The sequence below is a fragment of the Acanthochromis polyacanthus genome, chromosome 1 (genome assembly GCF_021347895.1).
Source record: "Acanthochromis polyacanthus isolate Apoly-LR-REF ecotype Palm Island chromosome 1, KAUST_Apoly_ChrSc, whole genome shotgun sequence".
In the NCBI taxonomy this organism is placed as follows: domain Eukaryota; kingdom Metazoa; phylum Chordata; class Actinopteri; family Pomacentridae; genus Acanthochromis; species Acanthochromis polyacanthus.
Genome location: NC_067113.1, coordinates 32,070,024 through 32,092,892, shown reverse-complemented (window position 1 = coordinate 32,092,892; position 22,869 = coordinate 32,070,024). Strand labels below are relative to the sequence as shown.

Here is a 22,869-nt window from a genome sequence, read left to right as displayed (position 1 = left end):
AATAAAAGAAAACAGAAGGTTAAATGGTACATTTATGTATTTTTAAACTTAAAAAAGTTTTTAAATAAATTAAATATAGGTATAAAAGTTAAAAAAGAAGACTTCTAACCTTTTTCCATATTTATTTAAGCGCAGAACACAGATTTGTCAAGCCAACTCATTCAAGGGCGAATTATTATTATTGTAGAGTCTCAATCTTAGCCTTTAAATGAGGGAAATGTGTGTTGTTTTTTTTGTTTTTTTTTAAATAATGTAGGGTTTTAACTGCAAGTATTCAGGCACATTTATATTTTATGTAGTGAAAACCATGAAAATCTAATCAAACATATAAAAATTATACTACCTCTGGATTAACTTTTGTTTATGAATTTAAAAAGCAATCATATCTTCATGCATGGACGCAATTAAATTAATTATTGTTGTTATTATTGTATTATTATTACTAATAATATTTTTCTGTAGGACCTTTAAATGGCAATAAAAACAGAAAAGGATTCTCAGGAAGAACATTAAAGCCGATCAGTCCAAACAGACTTTAACAGACCAGAAACGCAGAAGTGGAGAAATAGTGTTAAACATGTAGAAGATGTCCATGTTTGTATGTAAATAAGGAATCTGTACTGGTTTCTATCAGTCAGAGTGTGTTTGAACCTGCAGTCCAAAGAAAGAACCAAAAGGCTGAATGACCACAGCGTGATGTTCCAGACAGACGAGTGTCCTGAGTGGATTTATTAAATCCAATCATCTCATGAGTCTCATCAACAATTTACAAAAAACAACAGAACTTTAGCAGCTGTTCCAGATTCAAGGATGAAGACGCACATAAAGCCAAAGACCGGATAAGTAACCTTTGTGTTTAATGTAAACAACTACAGATGGATATTAACTGAATGGAAACATGTTCTGTCAAAGCATCATGGGAAATGCAGTGCAAATGTGTTCAATAGTATTCTTAGTCATTCTTTTACATCAAACATCTTCTTATAGCAGATGGAACATTAGAACACGGACACGAAATTACAAGAAAATCAATTATTTGAGTATAAATATGATAAATAAATGAATGAATAAATAAATAAGCATTGTAATGAAATTGATAAAAGTAGTCCTTTAAAAATGTCCCTTTACAATAAATAAAAAACTGCATTTATCTTTGTATTTATTATATTTATGTATTATGTTTATTGCCTCCTTTATTAATTTCAACATTCACTACATAGCCATGTTACTTTGTTTCATAATATTATTATAATATTTATGTATTTTTTTTATTTAGTATTGTATTAAAGTGACACTATGAAATAAATAAAAATGGCTATTAAATACATCCTGAAAAAAGGGTTATATCAAATTAAAGTCACCTGAAACAAATAACATTTGTCCTTAATAAATGTATTTATGAATTGACATGTTTATTTCCTTGTGTTTTTATATCAGGGTTTATTTCACTCTCATATTTATTTATTTATTTAAATATTCAATCAATATTTAATTTAATTTAATGACATTCAATAATATGATTTTATTCAATAATTAAAAAATACATCAATAAACACAGGGCTGCACAGTGGCCTAGTGGTTAGCACTTTCGCCTTGCAGCAAGAAGATCCTGGGGTGGCCTGGGATCTTTCTGCATGGAGTTTGCATGTTCTCCCTTTGCATGCGTGGGTTTTCTCCGGGCACTCCGGCTTCCTCCCACAGTCCAAAAATATGCTGAGGTTAATTGGTTACTCTAAATTGCCCGTAGGTGTGAATGTGAGTGTGATTGTTTGTCTGTATATGTAGCCCTGTGACAGACTGGTGACCTGTCCAGGGTTGAATTGAATTGAATTTATTTATTTGACAGGGACGATGCAGTTTAACATAGTTCCATTACTTAGGTGTCCCCTGCCTTCGCCTGAGTCAGCTGGGATAGGCTCCAGCACCCCCCGCGACCCTAGTGAGTATTAAGCGGTGTATAGAGAATGGATGGATCAACAAACACATATCTCAGTGAAATAAATAAACATGACAAAACCTGTTATGAAATTATTTTATTTATTTATTCAGAGTTTTTTATTCTATTTATTTATTTTAGAAGGTATTTCATAGCCATGTTTATGTATTTTATAGAAATATATATTTATTCATGTGTATATTTAGTCAATATTGATTAAAATTTACAATATTTTGTCTCATTTATTTATTCTAAAGATTATTTCACAGCCACGTTTATGTATTTTAAAGAGATATTTATGATTTATTTTAGAGGTTATTTCATAGCCACGTTTATGTGTTTTAAATGAATATTTATTTATTCATGTGTGTATTTATTTTAAATTTAATAAAAATCCAGAATCAGCTGGTGATTTATTTTGGAAAGGGGCGGGGCTGGCTTGCCTCACACTTTTCAAAATAAAAGTTTAAAGCTCTCGCGCGTCGCCTCCTGCCGTTGCGCACTTCCGTCGCCTTTGCGTCACTTCTGGACGTCAATATGCGGCTTTTTGCGGCGCTGGGAAACAGAACCGCTGGGAAGATGTAAACCAGTGACCGGAGTCCGCCACCGTCAGCGAACACACTCACCGTCACCCCCACACACTCGGCGCCCTCAGCCCGGCTAACGGAGCCGCTCCAGCGGACAGCTCTTCGGCTCTCCGCCTGCGAAGCAGCGGAGCTTCTGCCTCCAAGCAGCCATCTTTTGTGAGAGAATGTACGGGGCGACGCGGCGGGCCTGCTCGGGCTCTGGCCGCGGCCGGAGCTTACTGATGCTGACGACCGCGCTCCTGCTGTCAGTAATCGGGCTGCTGTCCGGACTGCCCGGCATCACCGAGGCGAAGGAATGCGACAAACCGTGTATGAACGGCCAGTGTAACACCGCCACTGGCAACTGTGTATGCTTCCCCGGCTGGGTCGGGGACCAATGCCAGCACTGCGGAGGGAGATTCAGGTACGGTGAGCTCACAAACAGCCGGGATAGAGCCACTCTCATCGGTCAGAGCGGCGGCGGACGGAGCCTCCGTCTCCGCTGGTTTTATGCTAAATGTTTGCTAGTTCAAAGCCCGGGTTGTTGCTCCGGAGTCGGTGAGAGCAGAGCAGAGCACACCTGAGGCGTTTAAATACCGGTCCGCTACTACCAGTACTGCTAAACAGTACCACAAGGATGCAGTACTCCGGGTTTTAAACGCAGTACAGGTTAGCAGAGATACCGGAGTATATGTAGCTCAAAGCTAACTGATATTAGTGTCCAATGTTGGCTAATTTGCTGCATCAGGATCCAACCAAGTGACATCACCCCCATCAAAGTGTCAACAAGGCTTGGACTAGAAGTATTACTACCCATAGCAGCACTGCAACAAGTACTGACAGGTTTTATTATTTTATTAATAGGTTATAGTGGTCTCGAACAAGTCAGTAGGGTCAACAGATAACAAGGACTAGAGCTGAATGATGTGCAAACAAAAGTCGCATTGCAATTATACTAGTCTTGCATGGTGACATGTTCTGGTTTTGTAGGAATATGTTTGAGACCAAACAGATGTCAGGAGGAATGACCAGTAACAGATTTGTAAGGATTTTAGTCTTGCATAGTCACACTGTTCTGCAGCGTAGAATGGTCTGACTGCTCCTCATTGTTGTTTTATATTTGTAGTACATGCCTTAATAGATTATACTGTCTGAGAACATGTCAGTAGGGTCAACAGATAACAAGGACTAGGGCTGAATAATTTGCAAAATAAACTGGTATTGCAGTTGATTCAGTCTTACATAGTCAGACTGCTGTGCAGCGCAGAATGGTCTGACTGCTCCTCAGTATTATTCTGCTGTAGGTTTCTTTTTTGTCGTAAATGCGCTAATATAGTTTGCTACAATAAGATATCAGTCAGGGTTGATTGATAACAAATATCTGCAACTAGGGCTGAACGATATGCCAAAAAAAAGTCATATTGCAAGTATTTGTAGACTATTCTGCAACACAGAATAGTCAGACTGCACCTTATTGTTCTGCTGTATGTAGAGCTGGCATGTTTTGTTTTTGTAGTGATAATAACATGTCAGGGTTGACCAAGAAGATATCAGTGACCAATAGCAAATATCTGAAACTCGGGCTCAGTAATATGCCAAAAAGAATGACTTTGCCTTTATTTTAGTCTTGCATTCTGCAGTACAAAATGGCCTGACTGCACCTCATTATTTTTCTGCTACAGAGGTGATTTGTTTGTATTTTTCTTTAAAATAATCATGGTCTTATTTGATGAAGCTCAGCCCAGGATGCAGCGCTGGGGGGGTTGTTTTGATCGAACATTTCCAGAAAGGGAAGCTAAAAACTGAACTAAGCTAAACCGAATAAACAAGCAGGGCCAAATTCTCCACAGAACTTGATATTTTTAGGTCGTTCTTTAGTAAATAAATTTGGGAAATTGTAACACGTAGACGGTGGAAGGGAAAGTGAAAGCTTATCCTTGTGTTGATAGTGGTTTCTGCATGATCTCTCACATTTGGAGAACATTATTTGTCGGCGATTGCATCTCAGTAGTACCACAACACTTCCTTTATCATCATGATTAAATAGGCTGTTTTCACATTAAAAAATGTTGCGATTTTGATCGTTTTTAAATGATTTGCTCCGCCTTAATTTGAACTGACATACATTTGCGATAAAAAATTCTTGTGAAAATGTAGAAAAACAAACTCCCAAACTGAAATGCCTTTTGCTATTTATGTTTACGTGTGTTTAACTGAAAGAGAACTTTTATCTTTTAGTGTTTATTGGCTATTGTTTGTGCTGTACAACCAGTCCCAGACCTGAAAGTGGTGATTTTAGATAGAAGCAGGACATTTATAGATAATTTTATTGGGAAACCGTTAAAGAAAAAATCCTAAAGATCGGATCTGATACTTGGCCGATCCTTAGATGACGTCTAGTTTTATGCTTTTGTTTGACAAACCAAAGCTTTAAATCCAAAATAACATAAACCAGAGCAAGAGTGACTGGTCTTTTACGTCCAGAATTGCTTAAACGAATGTCAAATTTAATTAGCGACTCAATCTGACGTGTAACCACAGTTTACTGACCGTCTGTTTACTTTATTTTCAACCCTGTTTGCTTAAATAGCTGCCAGCCGCTGAATTAACCGACATTTATGTTGATGATTAATTTCAGTGGCAGTGCTGTCTTTAAGGTAGAACGGTACATTTTCTGATTCCAGCTTCTTAAATGTGATTATTTTGCTGTTTATTTCCTCCTCTACGTAGATGTAAACCACGTATCTTTAGGTTGCGTGGGCTTTGGGGAACACTAGTTTACATTAGGTTGTTTTTCTTTCCAATTTCCAGAGCACAAGGTGATCCCTGAGAGTAGTAAATCAGAGTTGAAATGGCACATTTTTAGATTATTTTATTGGGGGGAAAAAAATGCTGTTTCGAGTGCAAAACTGCTGAAGATTGGACCTGATAATTGGTCCGTCCTTACATCTTATCTAGTTGTCGCTCCAAAAGCTTTAAACCCAAAGCTGTTAAATTCAAAATGACACAAAGAAGAAAAGCTGTCTTCAGACGATGTAAAACAATTGGCATTTTTGCACCAAAAAAACCCTTAAATCTGACCTGTAACCACCTTGCACTCACTCATACCTTCTGTTTTCTTTATATTTAACCCTGTTAAGTCATTTTTTAACATCACCAGAGCAATGGGAGTAGTAAATCAGAGTGGAAATGGCACATTTTTAGATTATTTCATTGGGAAAACCCTTAAATCTGACATGTAACCACCCTGTACTCTCTCATACCCCCTGTTTTACGCTATATTCTACCCAGTCAGGTGATTTATCTCCGGTTTTTGCAGCACACGGCGATCCCTGTGCTTGTATCTGTGAGGGCGACAAGTTGGCAGAGCCTCCGACGCTGAACAAGGTGGCTGCTGGAGATCTCAGCGGGGAGCGTCGAGGAGAGAACCGACTGCTTTTTTTTGTACTTTTATTGGCATTGCAGACGTGGCTGCTTTGCTTAGGACTCTTTTGAAATACAGTAGCTGTGTGGATAGCTCACTGGGGAAGCAGGTTGACCCAGTGAAGGTAACCGTCACCCAGCTCAGGGTCAAAGTATGCAACAAACGTGTGAAAAGCACTTTTGTGTTTTTACGAGCCGAACCAGTGGAAACATCTGACAGGTGGCAGGAAGAAGAAGATCTGATAAAACCAAGCAGAGCGTCCTCTCTCACCATGTCCACACCCCAGGTTAAAGCAGGAGGGACACTACACACATATTTGGAAATTGTAAAACAGCAATTAATGAGGGACATTCAGAGTCCGAGCTGCTCGTCTCGTTTTCTCTCCCCATTAAAGTGTCAACTCGCATTACCGCCGTTTACGCTGCAGCCCTCGATGACAGCTTCATTTGGACAAACTCACTGATGATTGCATTATCGGCCACTTTGTGTCGCGACCCTGCCAAGATCGCGCAAACTTGCACTTAATTAGAGCTTCTGGACGCGTTCATTTTTTGTTTTCTCCAACTGTAACGCTATCCTTCCTCTCTTTTTTTTGGTCGTTAGCATGCTGATCTTGTTCCAGCATTGTGATGAGCTAGCATGTCTGCGCAGCTAAAAGGCATCCGTCGAGGCGTGCCCGTTTTTTTTTTTTTTAGGAAATCTATTTGCTTTTTTTTTAATGTGATACCGTGTCGTGCTGCCTCAGCTCAGTGCCGGCCTGCAGGGTCATAAAGGCGAGGCAGCGGGAGGCCTGCTGGGTTATGCAGAGGTCGGTCATGGTGGAAGCTGGGAAAAACAGAGGAAGCAGGGGCTGTTTCCACATTAGCATAGCCGATTGCTGAGCGAATAGGTAACATGGAGACCGCTGAGCCTTTTTTATGATCATGTCTATACAAATGAAAATGAAAAAAATGATACAAAATCACAAGAAACAATCCAAGCTGACATAAAACCTATTGAAAACAACTCAAGAATTGTTCAGAATGACTTGAAAATGATCCAGAATTATGGAAAATGATCCCAAAGGCACAAAAAATGATTCGAAATGATGAGAAAACATCCAAGCTGACGTAAAACCTGTTGAAAATTACTCAAACTGTCCAAAATGACTTGATAATGATCTATAATTATGGACAGTTAGTCCAGAATGACATGAAATTTGACCTAAATGACTTGAAAATGATCCCAAAGACACAAAAATGATCCAAAATGACGAGAAAAGACCAAAACTGACATAAGAATTGTCCAAAATTACTCAAAATTGTCCAAATGACTCAAAATGGTCCAAAATGGCTCAAAAACTAGGCCAAAATGGTGTGAAATTTCTCCTAAATGACTCTAAAAGCATCCCAAAGACACGAAAATGATCCAAAATGACTCAACAAGATCCAAACTGACTCAAAACTTGTCCAAAATGACTCAAAAATTGTTCAGAATTACTTGAAAATGATCCATACTTTTGGTAAATGACTCCAGAATGACATGAAATTTGTCCTAAATGACTTGAAAATGATCCCAAAGACACAAAAATATTCTAAAATGATGAGAAGCGATCCAAGCTGACATAAAACTTGTTGAAAATGACTCAAAAATTGTCCAGAAATTGTTTTATCCAGAGGCAGTGACCATCTCCATCACTGATTCCCCTTTCAGTTCTTGTTCTTGAGTAATTATTAATCATAAAACAAAGAGGAAAGGCTGTTAGAGTTGCCTATTTTGTTAAAAAAAAATCATAAAACCCTAATAGAATTAATGATAAGCTTGGTGGTTTGTTCCCATTTTCAGCTTTTATGAAGGTTTTATTTCTCATACGGAATTTCCAGTGAAACTTAAAGTGACTGTTTGACATTCACAGCAAAACATGATAAAAAAAAAAAACAACTTTCCATAAAATCATAAAAAGTCATAAACACTGAGGAGTAAAGTGCAGTGGACGCTGTGCAAGAGTCATGTGTTTGCATTATGGTTATGCATAAGAGAACCGTGTCAGCGTGTTGTAGCTTCCAGATAAAAATCATAGTCAGTCTTCTGTCTGGAGTAAATAAACTGTGGCCTTAGCTGCTCCCAAATTTGGGTTGATTTAAAGCTGGGCTGCACAGTTTAGGCATTGAAATACTTAGTTTTCTCTGAAATGAAAGAAAAAATGTACAGGAAATCCCCCCTAGATGACTTAAACAACTCTGTGTGGACAGATTTAATCATCTGGGGGTTTTATAGGGGAGTGCAGCTGCATCATGGAGAAAAAAAATCATTTTAAAAAATCTGAAAAATGACTCGTTATTGAATGCAAACCGTTTGGAATGTTTCACATCTGGCTGGCAAATGTTCAAAATAGTTTCATGCTTCGGATGGAATTCAGATCTGGCTTCAACACGCGGAGTTTTGTGTGTTGTGTTGGATTTAAATGGTGAAACAAATTAGTCGTGTTCCTGTCTGCGGCTGCAATCGCAAGATGTAGCTGTCAGAGTACCTGCTTTTTTTTTTCTTTTTACATCTTACTTTCTGTAGCCAAAACGTTTCAGTACAGCAGATGTTTCTTTTTGCAGCCAGATCTCCTACACTTCACTCATTGTGTTGTGCACTAGTCAAAAAACTCTTGCGAATAAAGTTAAATATATACGACTTGGTCCATCTAAGAACCTTGAAATTACAGTAAAAGTTGTTATAAGAGACTCGTCCTGTCAATTAGTCACAGAAAGTAGAACTGTGTGAGATTTGTTTTTGCATCAAGCTCCAAAAGCATTCATTTGTTGTACTTTGTATCGTATTTTCTTGGGAGCATCATGATGCTGGAATGAAATGTTGTGGCGCCTTAATATGGGCCCGACCGATTACATGTTTTTGTACTTGAAAATTCCTCTCTGTTGTAAAGTTAAACAAATACTGAAGGACCAAGTATTGTAAAACAGTCAAATGTTCTGCCTGTAATTCAAATCTTTGCTACTGTCAGCGTTAAGGGACCAAAAAAGAAATTATTTTATTCATTATATATATTTTAAATTAATCGGCCAATTCGGTTATCGGTATATTTTCTACAAAATGTCAGAATCAGTATCGGCCTCAAAAAATCCACATCGGTCGGGCCCCAGTCTTAATTTCAAGTCTAACAGTGAATGTGACAGAATAATCATAGAGATGACTAGCATACAAAAAAGCAGCAATTTTAGTGAAGATTTGTGGCTTTTCTTTTGTTTTTTTAAAGTTAAAACGCTTCCTTGCCCTGCAGTTTTCCGTGCATATGCATTCTTATGTGGTATTAGATGTGCTCCTGCTGCCGTTAAAGCTCCGGTTTCCCTCCGGACTCTCCTTCGGTGCCACCCGATGGGTCAAATCCGTGCATTGCCGTCCCTGTGGGCGTCATTAAAGCTGAACTTTACCGCGTCTGTGCTGAGCTTGCCTCCTTCTCCGGCTACTTTTAACGGCGTCGGAGCAGCGTTTAGCCGTCTCGTCTGGGTTCTGGAGCTGTGTTGTGCAGGAGAAGTGATAAAGCAGAGCCCTCTCCACTCCTGTCAGCGCTGTCAGAGAGATTGCAGAGCGGCTCGTCTGAGAGAAGAGCTGCTCCGTCTGAACCCTGAACTTCACTTCCAAACACAACAGGCCACCGACTCGCCCGATGATGTTTACAGGCCGCCGTGCCACAGAGTGCAGCTTTATCAGCGATACTGTAGCCGCCCGGCCGCGTCGGGCTAATTATCTTTAAGTGGAACGGTAAACTTTGCTGCTCTGTGATGCTGTGTTTGGAGTCGGCTCCGCGTTATTTTGTTAACGTGGTCAGAGGTGACGCTTTGTCAGGGAGAGTCTGAGCTCCGAGGCCGTGTTTAGCATACAGACAATGCTGCCATACAAAGCTTCGGTGAGCAGCGTTTCTTGTGCCAAAATGGAGTCCCGGCTCGCTGTGAGGGCCCAAAGCAACACGAAAGAAAGCCGGGCACAGCCAGGCCGACGTGTTCTGGTGTCGTTTAAGACAGGAGGTTGAGATTTCAGTTTTAATCTGAGGATGTTTTGGAGTCTAATGGGTGGTTTGACCATTTTCTGGCATCTTAAAGACCAAACAAGTCATCAGTTAAAGGCATTATGGAGGATGTTTTTTTGTTTAATTTGTCTGATTCACATAAAATGAATATACTGACCTTTAGTGGACTTGTATGTATGGTCTCTAAAAGAATAAAAAAACAAACAAAAAAACTGTGGACATGGCAGGACCTGAAAAACATCAGCCAATCAACGCGCTCGGACCGAGGCGTTTGGTTTGCTCCCTTTCCTGTCAATCAAAAATCTTCCAGCTCAGGCCTCGTTACGTAGATTACGTACGCCTTGGACTTACATGATTTCTGTATGTGTTGCTTTGGTATAGACCCTTTAATGACTCACGTCACGAATGACATCACAGCTTTAGCTGGAGGCAAAAGAGGAAACCCGCAGCCGTGACCAAAAGGCGAAAGACCGAGGGACTAGGCTCTATTAACTTTTCTAAAATGTCGTCCTGCTGTGTTTTTGGATGCCAGAATAGGAGGAATGACATTGGCGAACGCAAATTAAAGTTTTATAGGATTCCACCGAACACTCGTGCTCAGAGGGAACGAAGACAGTTGTGGTTAAATGCACTGAGGCGAAAAGACTGGACAGAGACGATCAGCTGCAGTCAATTCCAGCCATTTTCAGTACAAAAAATCGCTAATATTCTATTTGTAAATAAAAAATATTCAATTCAATTCAATTCAGCTTTATTCCAGACACTGGGTCCAAATACAGACACCATAAGAACAAGGACACAACAAGACACAGAAAAAAATACAATCAAAAACAATAACCCGTTAAATATGACGGGAAATACAGGGAATATTGGACGCGCATCGCGAGGTGCATTTCCTTGAAAACGACTGATTCGTGGATTATATACCGACTTCAAGACATGTTTTGGACAAAATAGTTTACTGGCTTGTGTCGTCTGGATGTCCAAGGTTGGATTATGGCCGTTTTTTGTGGAATATTTTCATCTGTGTGTAATAATGAACTGGGAAATGTGAGTCGCGCTGTGTACGTTAAAGCCGTGTACAGAGAAAGGATGGATGGATATTCGTTGTTTGTCGGACAAATGTGTTTATATTACCCGCTGTGATAATCACATCTGAAAGTGGTTTATACCGGCGGATTCATGAGAATCTAAGCTTTCCATCGGCGTATAGTGTTTATATAATCGCGTTTGCAGCCTTCGGACATTCTTGAAATTCTTATGCAAATTAGTAAGTGTACTGCCGGCGGAACACTGAAGCTTAACGGGTTAAAAATGCTCGAGTTTGCAGCACAAACTCCCAGCGCAAACTATATACTCCCAGTCCCGCTTGACTTCTCGCTCCGCTTTTGCCTCCAGCATAAGCCCCGCCCACAAAAAACGTCACAATGTTTGTAAACAAATAAAGGGTCTATAGCTTCGTAGTTAGCTGGCGACTTGTTTTGCTCATCTTTTTTTACATAATGGCAGATAAAGATCCAGGGGGACCCAGCCGTAAAAGACAACTTCACGAGTGCTACGCAAGTTTCTGGAGGGGAGCATTTCTTCGTAAATGTTAGAGGGAGGTGAGGGAGAGGTTGTATGTGCGCATGCTACGTTCACAGTCGTAGGAAATTAAATCTCCTCTAATGCCTTTAATCGAGGAAAGTAGAGGAAAGATGCTGCAAAAGCTAATTTAAAAATGTTTCCAAGAAAAATTTCACAGAGATCTTTGAAAAGCAGCAAGTTTGTGAATCAATTCCTTGCAAAATTGAGGACTTTATTTTGAAGTTTGCCGTTTGAAATAACTTTTTCTAATGAGATGCAGCCATTTTTTAAATATTAGCATATTAATTGCTATTTGTGTTGGTCCTGGTGCTGTAAGTTTGGTCCATACATTTTTTTGCTCCTTTTTTAAAAATGATCATAACCTAATCAGAAATATTGTTTACATCTTGCATTAATTGCATCAACTTTTCCCCCCCAGAAAACTTCAGAAACCACTTCCAGTAAGTGTAAAAAGTTTTTCGTTGCCAAATTTAGGACCTTATTTTTGAAATTTGCCATTTTAACTAACTTTTTCTAATGACACGCAAGAATTATTTATTTCTTAAGTATTAATTGCGAGTTAAGTTGGCCCTGGTGCTGTAAGTTGGTCCTATTTTTTTGTGTATTTTGCAATATTTGTAATCAATTAAGACCGTTTTGTCTGATTTGGAATTTAATAATGTGCATTTGAAGAGTTACACATATACTTTTTTCTTCCTAAATTTACGATTTTTACATTTCTTTTACTTAAGCTGGTTTATGATTGGCTATTTTTTAAAGATTTTATGACTTGTGCAATTAGTTGTCAACAATTAATTTACCGTTAGTCATTTTTTGAGTCTTAAATGTGAGTATTTTGGGGTTTCTTTCTACCTCTGTGACAGTAAATTGAAAATCTTTGAGTTGTGGATGAAACAAGGCATTTGAGGAAACACTGAAAAGACATTTTTGACCATTTTCTGTCATTTTGAAGACCAAACAACTCATCGGTTAATGGAGAAAGTTGTCAAAAAGATGCGTCGACAAAGAAAACACCTCTAGTGATATTTGCACATAAAATACGTGAGGAAAACATGACTAGTTCGAAGAAGCAATGCTCTTTTTGCTCACCATCAAAGCAATGCCCCTACAAAAACAGATTCATCTTTGGAAATGAGTGACTTTGCTAATCAATTTTTGCTTAATTCACGTCATTTGTCGCTGGTAGAAAAATGCCCAACATTCAGCGGTTCTACGGCCGTTATGATGGTCGTGAGAGACCAAAACGCCTCACGAGGTACATTGTCTATAATGTGCAACATGACGTCAGAAAACTGCTTTTTATTGGTTTTCTGATAGTTTTGGGAATCGGAGGAGTTGATACCAGGTCAGGAGCATGTGCCAGACATTTACACTGGCGCTATGTGGCGTGGACAAGGCGTTTATTCATCACGCACGCCGTCTGACCGTAAACAGACAAAAAACAGAAAGAGCCCAGAGCTGCAGTCTATACAAAAACAAATCGATCTAAATGCCAGCATCAGGTCATACAAAAAGTAGGTCCTGTGAGGATCGGGTTAAAAGTTCGGTCACAATATGAATACAGAGGTTTTCCTGATGTCTGATTCATGTCATACTCTTAACTTGTGCAAAACCAAACCTGAATACCAGAGCGTCTTTGTTTTTACCGTGAACTCTGAGCAATTCCTGAGCATTTTCTGTCACAGTTTTACTCACTATTGGCTCATTTTTCACTGCGATATAAAGTCCTGCACCTCTACGGAAACAGAAAAAAACATGGCTAGAAGTAAAGAGAACTCAAAACTGTCTTTTGTTCTGTTTGACACAGTAAAAATGACAAAAATACGCAGCAAAAAGTAGAAAATGTGCCCACAGATGTTACCTTTTTTCCTAGATGTTGAATTTTATCATTTTGTACTGCAAGTATTTAACTATTTACACGTATACGAAGTTTCTAAACTTGTCTCCTGTTTAGACACTGCCTGCAGTTCAGCTGAGAAGTAGCTTCATTTTTATTACTTGACTGTTGGTCGCAGCTGAGCCATTAAAAGGTTGTTGGTTGCTCCAAATATCGCAGAGTTTTTTGTATTTTGCATCATCTCGTTACTTGGAACGGTTAAATTTTGGTGAATTTTTGCGTGATGTTTAGAATAAAAGGATTTTGAATTGAGTAGCTTTTTAAAATAGCTTGAGATTTAGATTTTACGCTTAGATTTGCTGATTTTTCCAGATGGACCTGTGTAACGCATATAATTCCTTCTATACCTGGCCAGAAAGTTGAAAGTCCAATCATTTTTTCTGTTTTTGCAGTTTCCAGCTCTGATAAATAATGTATTTTTCCTGATTTTTTTATTATTATTTTTTTTTTAAAACATGACATACTTTTCATACCCGTCGTTCAGAGGGTTAAAGGAGAATCAATAACCTCTCCCACGGCGGCTTCTTGTGACAGGCAGCACTGCTTTGGTTTTATTTGTCTACTTTCTGAATTGCCTGCCTCCATCTCTGCGGAGCTGAGTGGAATTTGGTTTGTCGTGCTGCTGTCATAGAAAAATGACATTTTAAGAAATCCACCAGCAGAGATGAGATGCCGTTGTGCTCTTAGTGCGAGACGTTTTTATGGTTTGTGGGAGCTCTTTTTTTGGTAAAAAGTAGTTTATATAGGGCACTGCCTCTTGAAAGTTAAGGCTGATGTTTGTTTTTTATGCATTTTCTTTTGCTGTGTTGTATTTTGGGGGGAATTGTGTGCTTTAATTGAAGAACTAACAGGATATGAAGGTTGAGGATGTTGCGGCGTTTGTCAACTCAAATCTTCAGGCCTTCTTTAAAAAAAAAAAAAAAATGATCCAGGTGAAGTCACAGATAAATGAGAAGATATGTTTCTCGGTTCTTTAATTACTCTCTGGACAGCAGAAATCCAGCCATTGATTTTTCTCTTAATAACATTGGTTTGTTTTAATGCTCCAGTTTAATCTGCAGCATCTGCAAGCTCACGTTGTTGAAGAAAAACGGCAGAGAGGCAGTCATGAAATTCCTGTTTATCTCAAAATCCACTTTTATTTGGTTGACTATAAGCCGATGCTTTTAATGTTAATAAACCATGCCCCGTTTTACGTATTTACGGCGATAAAATTCTGAATACAGACGCCAGCTTTATGCGTCTTGCTGTGAGGAGTCTCAAAGACGCGTGACTTTTTTATTAAGATGATATGATGTCGTTACTGAGATCAATTTGTTTTTGTAAAGACTGCAGCTCTGGGCTCTTTCTGGTTTTTTGTCTGTTTACGGTCAGACGGCGTGCGTGATGAGTAAATGCCTTGTCCACGCCACATAGCGCCAGTGTAAATGTCTGGCACATGCTCCTGACCTGGTATCAACTCCTCCGATTCCCAAAACTATCAGGAAACCGATAAAAAGCAGTTTTCTGACGTCATTGTAGACAATGTAGCTTGTGTGGCGTTTTGGTTGCTCACGTTGGGGTTTGTTAATTGTCAGAACGTCTGTAGAACCGCTGCATGTTGGGCATTATACAAAGCTGTCTATAACACTGCTTTGTTTCCATTCTTCGATTGTACGCCACCTTGGATTGTGCTACATTCGCCAACTTTTTGCCCTTCGTTATGGATCCCAAGTATCAGTCAGACTCTTCTGATGGTAATGCTTCGAAGGAAAGGAAATCCATCTCCATGGAAGTGAAATTTGATATAATAAAATGACTCGTACGTGCATGAAAGTCATTTGCATTCATGACTTTTCCGAAGAACTGATCGACATCGTGATGCACATAACGGCTTTGTTTACATTTCCAACCATGGTTTTTATGGTTTGATGGTTTTGTAGTAACCAAATTGTATTGTTTTGTTTTGTCATGCTGCTGGGAACCACTTTGGTCTTCTTTCATGTTGTGGGAAAGTTCTCTATAAATAAATTACATTGATTGATTGAGTTGTGGCGAAAATAGAATTATCTTGATCGGATAGGAATACGTTGATATGATAGGAATGGAACTTGGTCGTTAGTCGAGGACCCCCTGTAGTTGGAAACGGGCCTAATTATCATGTAACGCTTCAAACAGTTGCTTCAAACTCACGTGATGGTTACATGGAAACACAGCTGCTGACACTGAATCTAAAACCCCACAGCGTGCCTCTTATTTGTTATTTATGAATTAATATTCTCTCTGAGGCCAGAAACACTTTGCCTCCAGATCTCCTTGTACATTCAGTACCAGCACAGGTTACAGACATGAAGTACAAAACATCCTGACATGTCAGGCCTGAGGTTAACTCTGGCTTCACTGTGGTTTTCGCCAATTTCGGTTTCGCATTTTGACAGCCCGCTGCTTAGTAGCGCCTTTTGTCATCGCCTCTTGTGTGGCCTGTATATGTATTCGTCCATTAGACGCTCTCTGGAACTCGATCCAAGGCTGACCTCGCTTCACAAAAGGCCCCGCTGAGCCGCTGGCCCACCAGCCTCCTGCCCAGACTTAATGGTCCCTGCTGCTGTGCTTCACATTCATCCTCTTTCCAGCTTACTGATGCAGATGTGCACACGTTTGTCCCATCCACTGTTACCCAATGTCACACTGCAAAAACTCAATCTTACTAAGTCTGTTTGTCTTATTTTTAATCAGAATGTCTCATCTGACTTGATTTAAGATAAATTCACTTAACAAGAGACATTTCAGCAGATGGAGGGACTTGTTTTAAGACAATGCATCTTAAATATGTTAAGTCAAACAATCTTGAAATTATCTTGTTTTCACTCTCATCCTGCGAGTGAAATTAATCCGTTTTAAAATTTAAAAATGTGGGAAAAAATATATTTTCACAGTGAAAACATCTACATTTTTAAAAAAAATTTTTTGCATTTTTGAACATTTTTTGGTGGGGGAAAAAAGAAATATAAAAAAATAATTCTTTAAGAACATTCAGAAAAAAAATCAACCAAAATCCAGCAAAATTCACTGGATTTTGTTAGATTTTTTTTTCTGAATGTTCTTCAAGGAAATATTAGAAGTTTTACTGATATATATGTAATCACTTTAGATGCTTTTAGGATTTTTTTGGCAAGAATTTTACTCATTTTTTGAAAATGCATACAATTTTCATTTTAAAATTTAAAACAAAAATTTTTTCTTGCCAAATTTGGGGATTTTTTAAAAAAATAAAACTTTTAAGGGAAACTTTAAAGTAATTTTCTGTTGGTTACAATAAGGCACACAGAATTTTTTGTGTTTTACGCAATCTTGTTACTTTAAACGGTTAAATTTGGGCAAATTTTTGTTAGACATTTGCAATAAAATGATTTTGAATTGAAGAATTGTAAAAAAAAAAAAAAAGTTTGAAATTTAGATTTTTAAGCTTATATTTGGGGAGTTTTCCAGACAAAACTCTACGCAACGCATGATTATCTGAAGAACTTCCAGCAAATTGAAGATCCAGTGATTATTTCTGTTTTTGCAGTTTATTTTTTAATGTTTTTTTTTTGACATAACACGTCTTTTTTTGCCTTTTGCTCAGAGGGTTAAAGGGTAATCAATGTCCGGCCCTGCAGAGGCTTCTCGTGACAGGCAGCACTGCTTTGGTTTCATTTGTCTGGTTTCTGAATTTTCTGCCTCCATCTCTGAGTGGAATTTGGTTTGTTGTTCTGCTGTCATTTGAAAAATAACATTTTAAGAAGTCCGCCACCAGAGAGGAGATGCAGTTGTGGTCCGTAGATCTTATTGTGAGACGTTTTTATGGAGTCTTTTTGTTTTTGGGATGAAGTAGTTCATATAGGGCACTGTTTCTTGAAAGATAAGGCTGCTGCTTTTTTTTTTTGTTGTTGTTGCTCTGTCATATTTTGGGGGGAATTGTGTGCTTTGATTAAAGAACTGAGTGGAGTTGGAGATGGTTAGGATCTGCAGAATTGAAATCTGGCATGTTTATGGTCTAACGTCTGTAGGAAAAATTCTTCATGTCTCGTTAAATTTACATCTGATAACAAGGAAGATATTATACGTTGATTCCAACTTCTGGAGCTTCTTCACTGGAGTCTTTTGTCTCCGTAAAAACACCCCTATGTGGAACAAATTGCTTCCACGTCAGGCTGAATTTCTGTCCGCTAACATGCACAGACTGGTATCGGATGATCAAATCGCGGCTGTAAATGTGATCGATTCGCCGCCTCACGCTGGCAGCTTTTCTGCGTCGGCCCAGACGCTCTGCTGGGAAAACCCTTGGCCGTTCGTCTGAGCTGCTCTTTCAGCCTCCAGCTCTGAACAGGACCGTTGTCGCCTCTGAATGAGGGATCGTGTTTGCTCTGCTCTCATGCTGCACCGCTTTGCCATTTGCAGAAGCACTTGGCTCTGCTGCAGGGAAGCTGTTTGCATTAGAATGGCCTGTTGTTGGAGCCGTCGCCGTGAATGCGAGGCTTTCGCCCGCATCGATTTGCAGCACCGACGGGAAACACAAGCAGCTGCTGGTTTACTATTTGACTCACAACATGTTTGACACTTTTACATTTGATTCCTTTCACTGGATTCAGCTCAGATTAAAGAACAATATTAGTGTTTTTACGTGTATGAACAACCTTTACCATAACATTCACCGCAAGTATTTCCACACAAATTCAACATCTTTTGACCATAAAGGCAACTCTAATGCATTACTGTAAAGATGCAGCCAAATTCTAACAATAGTGTTCTGTTTTCCCCAAAAATACTGTTAAAAATTGTCAAATTTGATGCTTTTTCTGGAACCACAAGCAGGAATGACTATTGTCTTCTCTTTAAGATGACACTTTCCCGTTAGATTAGGTTGTTTGCATGCTTTAGGTCACTGAAAATCGCCTCTACTATGACATTTATTGAAGACTTTTGTCTTTTTTGGGATTTGGGGAACACTGGTTGACATTTTTCACCATTTTTTGACATTTTATAGTGCAAATAAATAGTTGATTAATGAAGAAAATGGTCAAAAAGTGAATCAGCAATGGGAAAAGTGAATAATAATCATCATTTGCAACCTAAAAATACAGCCAGATTTTAACAATAGCGGACTTTTTCTCTCAAAATACTGTCAAAAATGTGAAATTTGATGCTTTTATAGGAGCCACAAACAAGAATGAATGTTATCGATTTTTCTTTACATTTGTTAGGTCACTGAAAATCACCTTTACTATAACGTTTGTTAGAGACATTTGTATTTTTGGGGATTTGGGAAACATGAATTGACATTTTTAGTGCAAATAAATAGTTGATTAATTGAGAATATAGTTGACAAATTCAATAGCAATGGAAACAATCTGAATTTGTAACCTTTGTGCATTTACTGCTGAATGTTTTATTGTTGACAGGAAGTTCAGACACCTTTATCTTAGTCTTTACCTCTTTTTCCTGTTTAATTATTCACTATAATGCCTTACTGTAAAAATACAGCCAGATCGTAACAATAGTGTACTGTTTCCCCCAAAATATGGTTAAAAACTGTAAAATCTGATGGATTTCTTTTGAAGATACAAGCAAGAATGACTTATCTTCTCTTTAAGGTGACACTTTAGCATTGGATCTAGTTGTTTTACATGCGTTAGCTCACTGAAAATAGGCGACAAATTCAATAACAATGGAAAAAATCGGAGTTTGCAACCTTAGTGCATTTAGTCTGAATGTTTTTTGTGTTGACAGGAAGTTCAGACTCCTGCTGCCTTAATCTTTAACTCTTTTTTTCTGCTTAATGTAATGCATTACTGTACAAATACAGCAAAATTCTAACAATAGTGTTCTATTTCCCCCAAAATACGGTTAAAAACAAACCAGAATATATAACTTTTGTTGAAGACATTTATCTTTCTGGGTTTTGGGAAACTGATGGACATTTTTCACCATTTTATAAAACATTGGTAGTCAATTAATTGATAAAGCAGTCGACAAGTTAATCAACAATGGAAATAATCGTCATTTATTGCCTTCATCTATTTACACTTGAGCAAGGTGAACGTTTAAATTAAGTTTAGCATCCTATAAAACCACTTTTGCACCATCTGTCTTGGTGTTTCTGCTGGATTTTTTTGTGTTCTCGCTGTAAAAAGTGAGGTGTTACAGTTTGTGAGTAGCACTTAGCATGCAGCAGCAGGAATTAAAGGCATTAGAGGAGATTTAATTTCCTACGACTGTGAACGTAGCATGCGCATGTGCACATACAACCTCTCCCTCACCCCCCTCTAACCTCCCCCTCTTAACATTTACGAAGAAACGCCCCCCTCCAGAAACTTGTGTAGGACTCGTGAAGTTGTCTTTTACGGCTCGGTCCCCCTGGATCTTTATCTGCCATTATGTAAAAAAAGATGAGCAAAACAAGTCGCCAGCTAACTACGAAGATATACCAAAGCAACACATACACAAAACACGTAAGTCCAAGGCGTACGTAATCTACGTAACTGGGCCTGAGCCGGAAGATTTTTGATTGACAGGAAAGGGAGCAAACCAAACGCCTCGGTCCGAGCGCGTTGATTGGCTGATGTTTTTCAGGTCCTGCCATGTCCACAGTTATTTTTTTTAATTTTTTTATTCTTTTAGAAACCATACATACAAGTCCACTAAAAGGTCAGTATATTCATTTTATGTGAATCAGACAAATTAAACAAACAAACAAAAAAAAAACATCCTCCATAATGCCTTTAAAGACCTGACAGTGGTGTGGTGCTGTGTTGCGTTCAGGGGCATCTTCCCGCCCTGTGAGGGTAGCTCTGTCTGCTAGCTGGGGCAACCGAGAGTCCCTGCAGGCCTCGGCCGTATGAGCGCCGAGAGTCGTGTAATTACCGAGACGCCTCACTCGTTAGCTAACTGCTGCCGTGTGATGAAAGTGAGTTTCTCTCAAAGCAGAGGGGAAAAAAAACCAGAGGAGGAGGACTTTTTTGATCTGCTCGTTTACTGATACATCGAACTTGAAGATGTCCTCTCCACCCACGAGTTGCACAGACGCCGCCAGAGCCTTGTTGCAATCCGCCGTCATATGTTTGGCCGGCCAGAGGTTGTCGCTGGAGCTAACGACACCCTTGGCCTCAGACCTGGAGCCTCGCAGCCCACGCAGCTGTTGGCCTGAAAACCCTCGGCAGCCTCGACGGGAGGAGGCTCGAGTTTTTCGAGAAGTTGCGGCACCACTTGTTGCCTGGATACGCGTCAAACTTGGGTTGTGCAATGCGCAAACGGGGGGATCTTCCCGGGAGTTGTTGATTCAGAGCCTCACACCTCGCTTAAATCGTGTGGGATTGTGAAAGAAAAACATCCTGTGTTTGAAGTGCAAGGGTGTGAGTCCAGAGAAGTAGTTTGACCTAGAAATCAGTCACAACTAATGGAGACGAATTCATATTTTAAGATTAGAGAAGATATAAGATGCATAAAATGAGAATAAATGCGGAAAAGCAATAAGATATTACGCGGCTGAAAGTAGGAAGTAGCACTGGCAACGATTCAGATTTAATAGCATGAAACTGAAATATTGCACAACATAAAGCATCAGTTGTTAGATGTTTTTTTTTTTTAAAGCAGATAATAACCTTTTCATGACACAAACAGATGTCAGCACTGTAAAGATTGCTCAACCGTCCTCGTTATATTTTGCTTCTGTTTTATTTTGACTCACTGTGGGCTCATTATTTACTGCAAAATAGAGTCATGCACCTCCATGGAAACAGAACAACCATGACTAGAAGTAGACAGAACTCAGAAATGTCTGTGATGCAGCACAACATAATCATAACATGTAAAAAAAAGAGAGAGATAAAATCCTTTATTATAAGTGGAGGAAAAAAAAAACAGGAATCCATGAGCATAGCATTATTCCAAGTGCCCACAGGTGTTGCTAATACTGAGGAAATATTTGACTCTTCACATTTTTCAAGCTTCTACACACTTTGGGTTCTTCTCATTAACTCTAGAAAGATGTTTCACCGAGCTGAATGTATCTTCCAACAACTTGCTGTTCTGTTTACTGTTTTTGAGTCATGCAGCCTTGATTTTATAGTTTTATTTTTCTCTAAATATTCACAGAATTGTTGTCACATGACCAGCTGAAACACTCGTGGCTTATAGGTTGCACTGAGGAACCCGGAATTTTTAGTGTATTTTTTTTTTTCAGAATCTGATTTAAACACTTTTTTTAAAGCAAATTTTAAATGAGATGGATTGTCAATAAGAGGATTTTCTCTGGTTTAACGATTTCTGGAAGGCATAAATGGTAGAATTTATCAATTTACTTTAAAAAAAAATAATAGAGAACAAGCCTTTCTAACCTGCCAGGTGGGTTTTAGAGGTCAGAGGATTAATAAACATTTTATCCAATATTCTAGAAAATTCATCTGCTACAGCTTTCAGACCTTATTAAACCTTAACTCAAAGATGTTAAAGTTTTAATGATATAAAAACTTGAATCCCTCACATTTGAGAAACTGGAACAGTTGCTTGATAAATACTTGTATTTCTCTGCTTATCCGCCAGTCCAGTTGTTTTAGTAATAAATAGGTTGTTTGACAAGAAAAGACAAGAATACAACCATGATAGAAACTTTCAGCTAAATGCTAACATGCTAACATACACAGAATGACAGGCTAAACAGCAGCTGTAATGACTATCAAGTTTATCGTACTGGCTTACACTGAACACAGAGTTGTCTGGGTTTTCATGACTAATAGGTGGTGCAAACTCTTTGTTTTCCGCAAATTCTAAATGAGTCATGTAGAATAAAATGACTTATGATGAAATACTCTGGCTTTAAATTTGATTTGGTTATCTGATCACACATGATTTAGAGGGGAAAAATCTAAGGGTTCTCTCTGATTTTACAGTTTCTGATACATTTCTAATAATCACATATAATAATGATACTGGTAATGTTGCCTTATTTAAAAAGATAACATGTTTTTCCAACCTGCTCATGGGTTTCTTTGCCTTTCTACCAATCCAGTTGTTTTATGTGGTGGAAGCAGTTTATTTTTTTTAGCAATTTTTAAATGTATAATGAACTAACTTTAGATGAAATATCTCGATTTTTAAATTTGTTGTGGTTAAGACATCTGATCACACATGAAAATCTGAGGGTTCTCTCTGGTTGTACAGCTTCTAGCTCTGATAAAATCCTAATAATATAGTATATATAGTAATAAAGATAGTAGTAATTATGACTTATCAAAAAGGATATGTTTTTCCAACCTGCCAGTCCAGTTGTTTTGGTGCTATATAGAGCATAGCGCCTTGATAGAGTCTTTCAGCTAAATGCTAGCATGCTAACATGCCCAGAATAACAACACTAGCATGCTGAAGAGAAGCCACAATGTTTATCATGTTTACCATATTAGTTTGAACTAAACACAAAGTTACATGGGTTTT

At 38.6% G+C, this 22,869-nt stretch overlaps 1 protein-coding gene across 2 annotated transcripts in view; it reads left to right on the top strand.

Moving 5' to 3' along the window:
• The first annotated feature begins 2,427 nt into the window (after positions 1–2,427).
• Positions 2,428–22,869, top strand: part of atrn (attractin) — a 205,123-nt gene continuing 184,681 nt past the window's right edge. For both annotated transcript variants that reach the window (XM_051951584.1, XM_022191616.2), the window contains exon 1: positions 2,428–2,926. In XM_051951584.1, the coding sequence (XP_051807544.1) occupies positions 2,688–2,926 (239 nt within the window). In that variant the 5' untranslated portion in view covers positions 2,428–2,687. The remainder of the gene's footprint in view (positions 2,927–22,869) is intronic.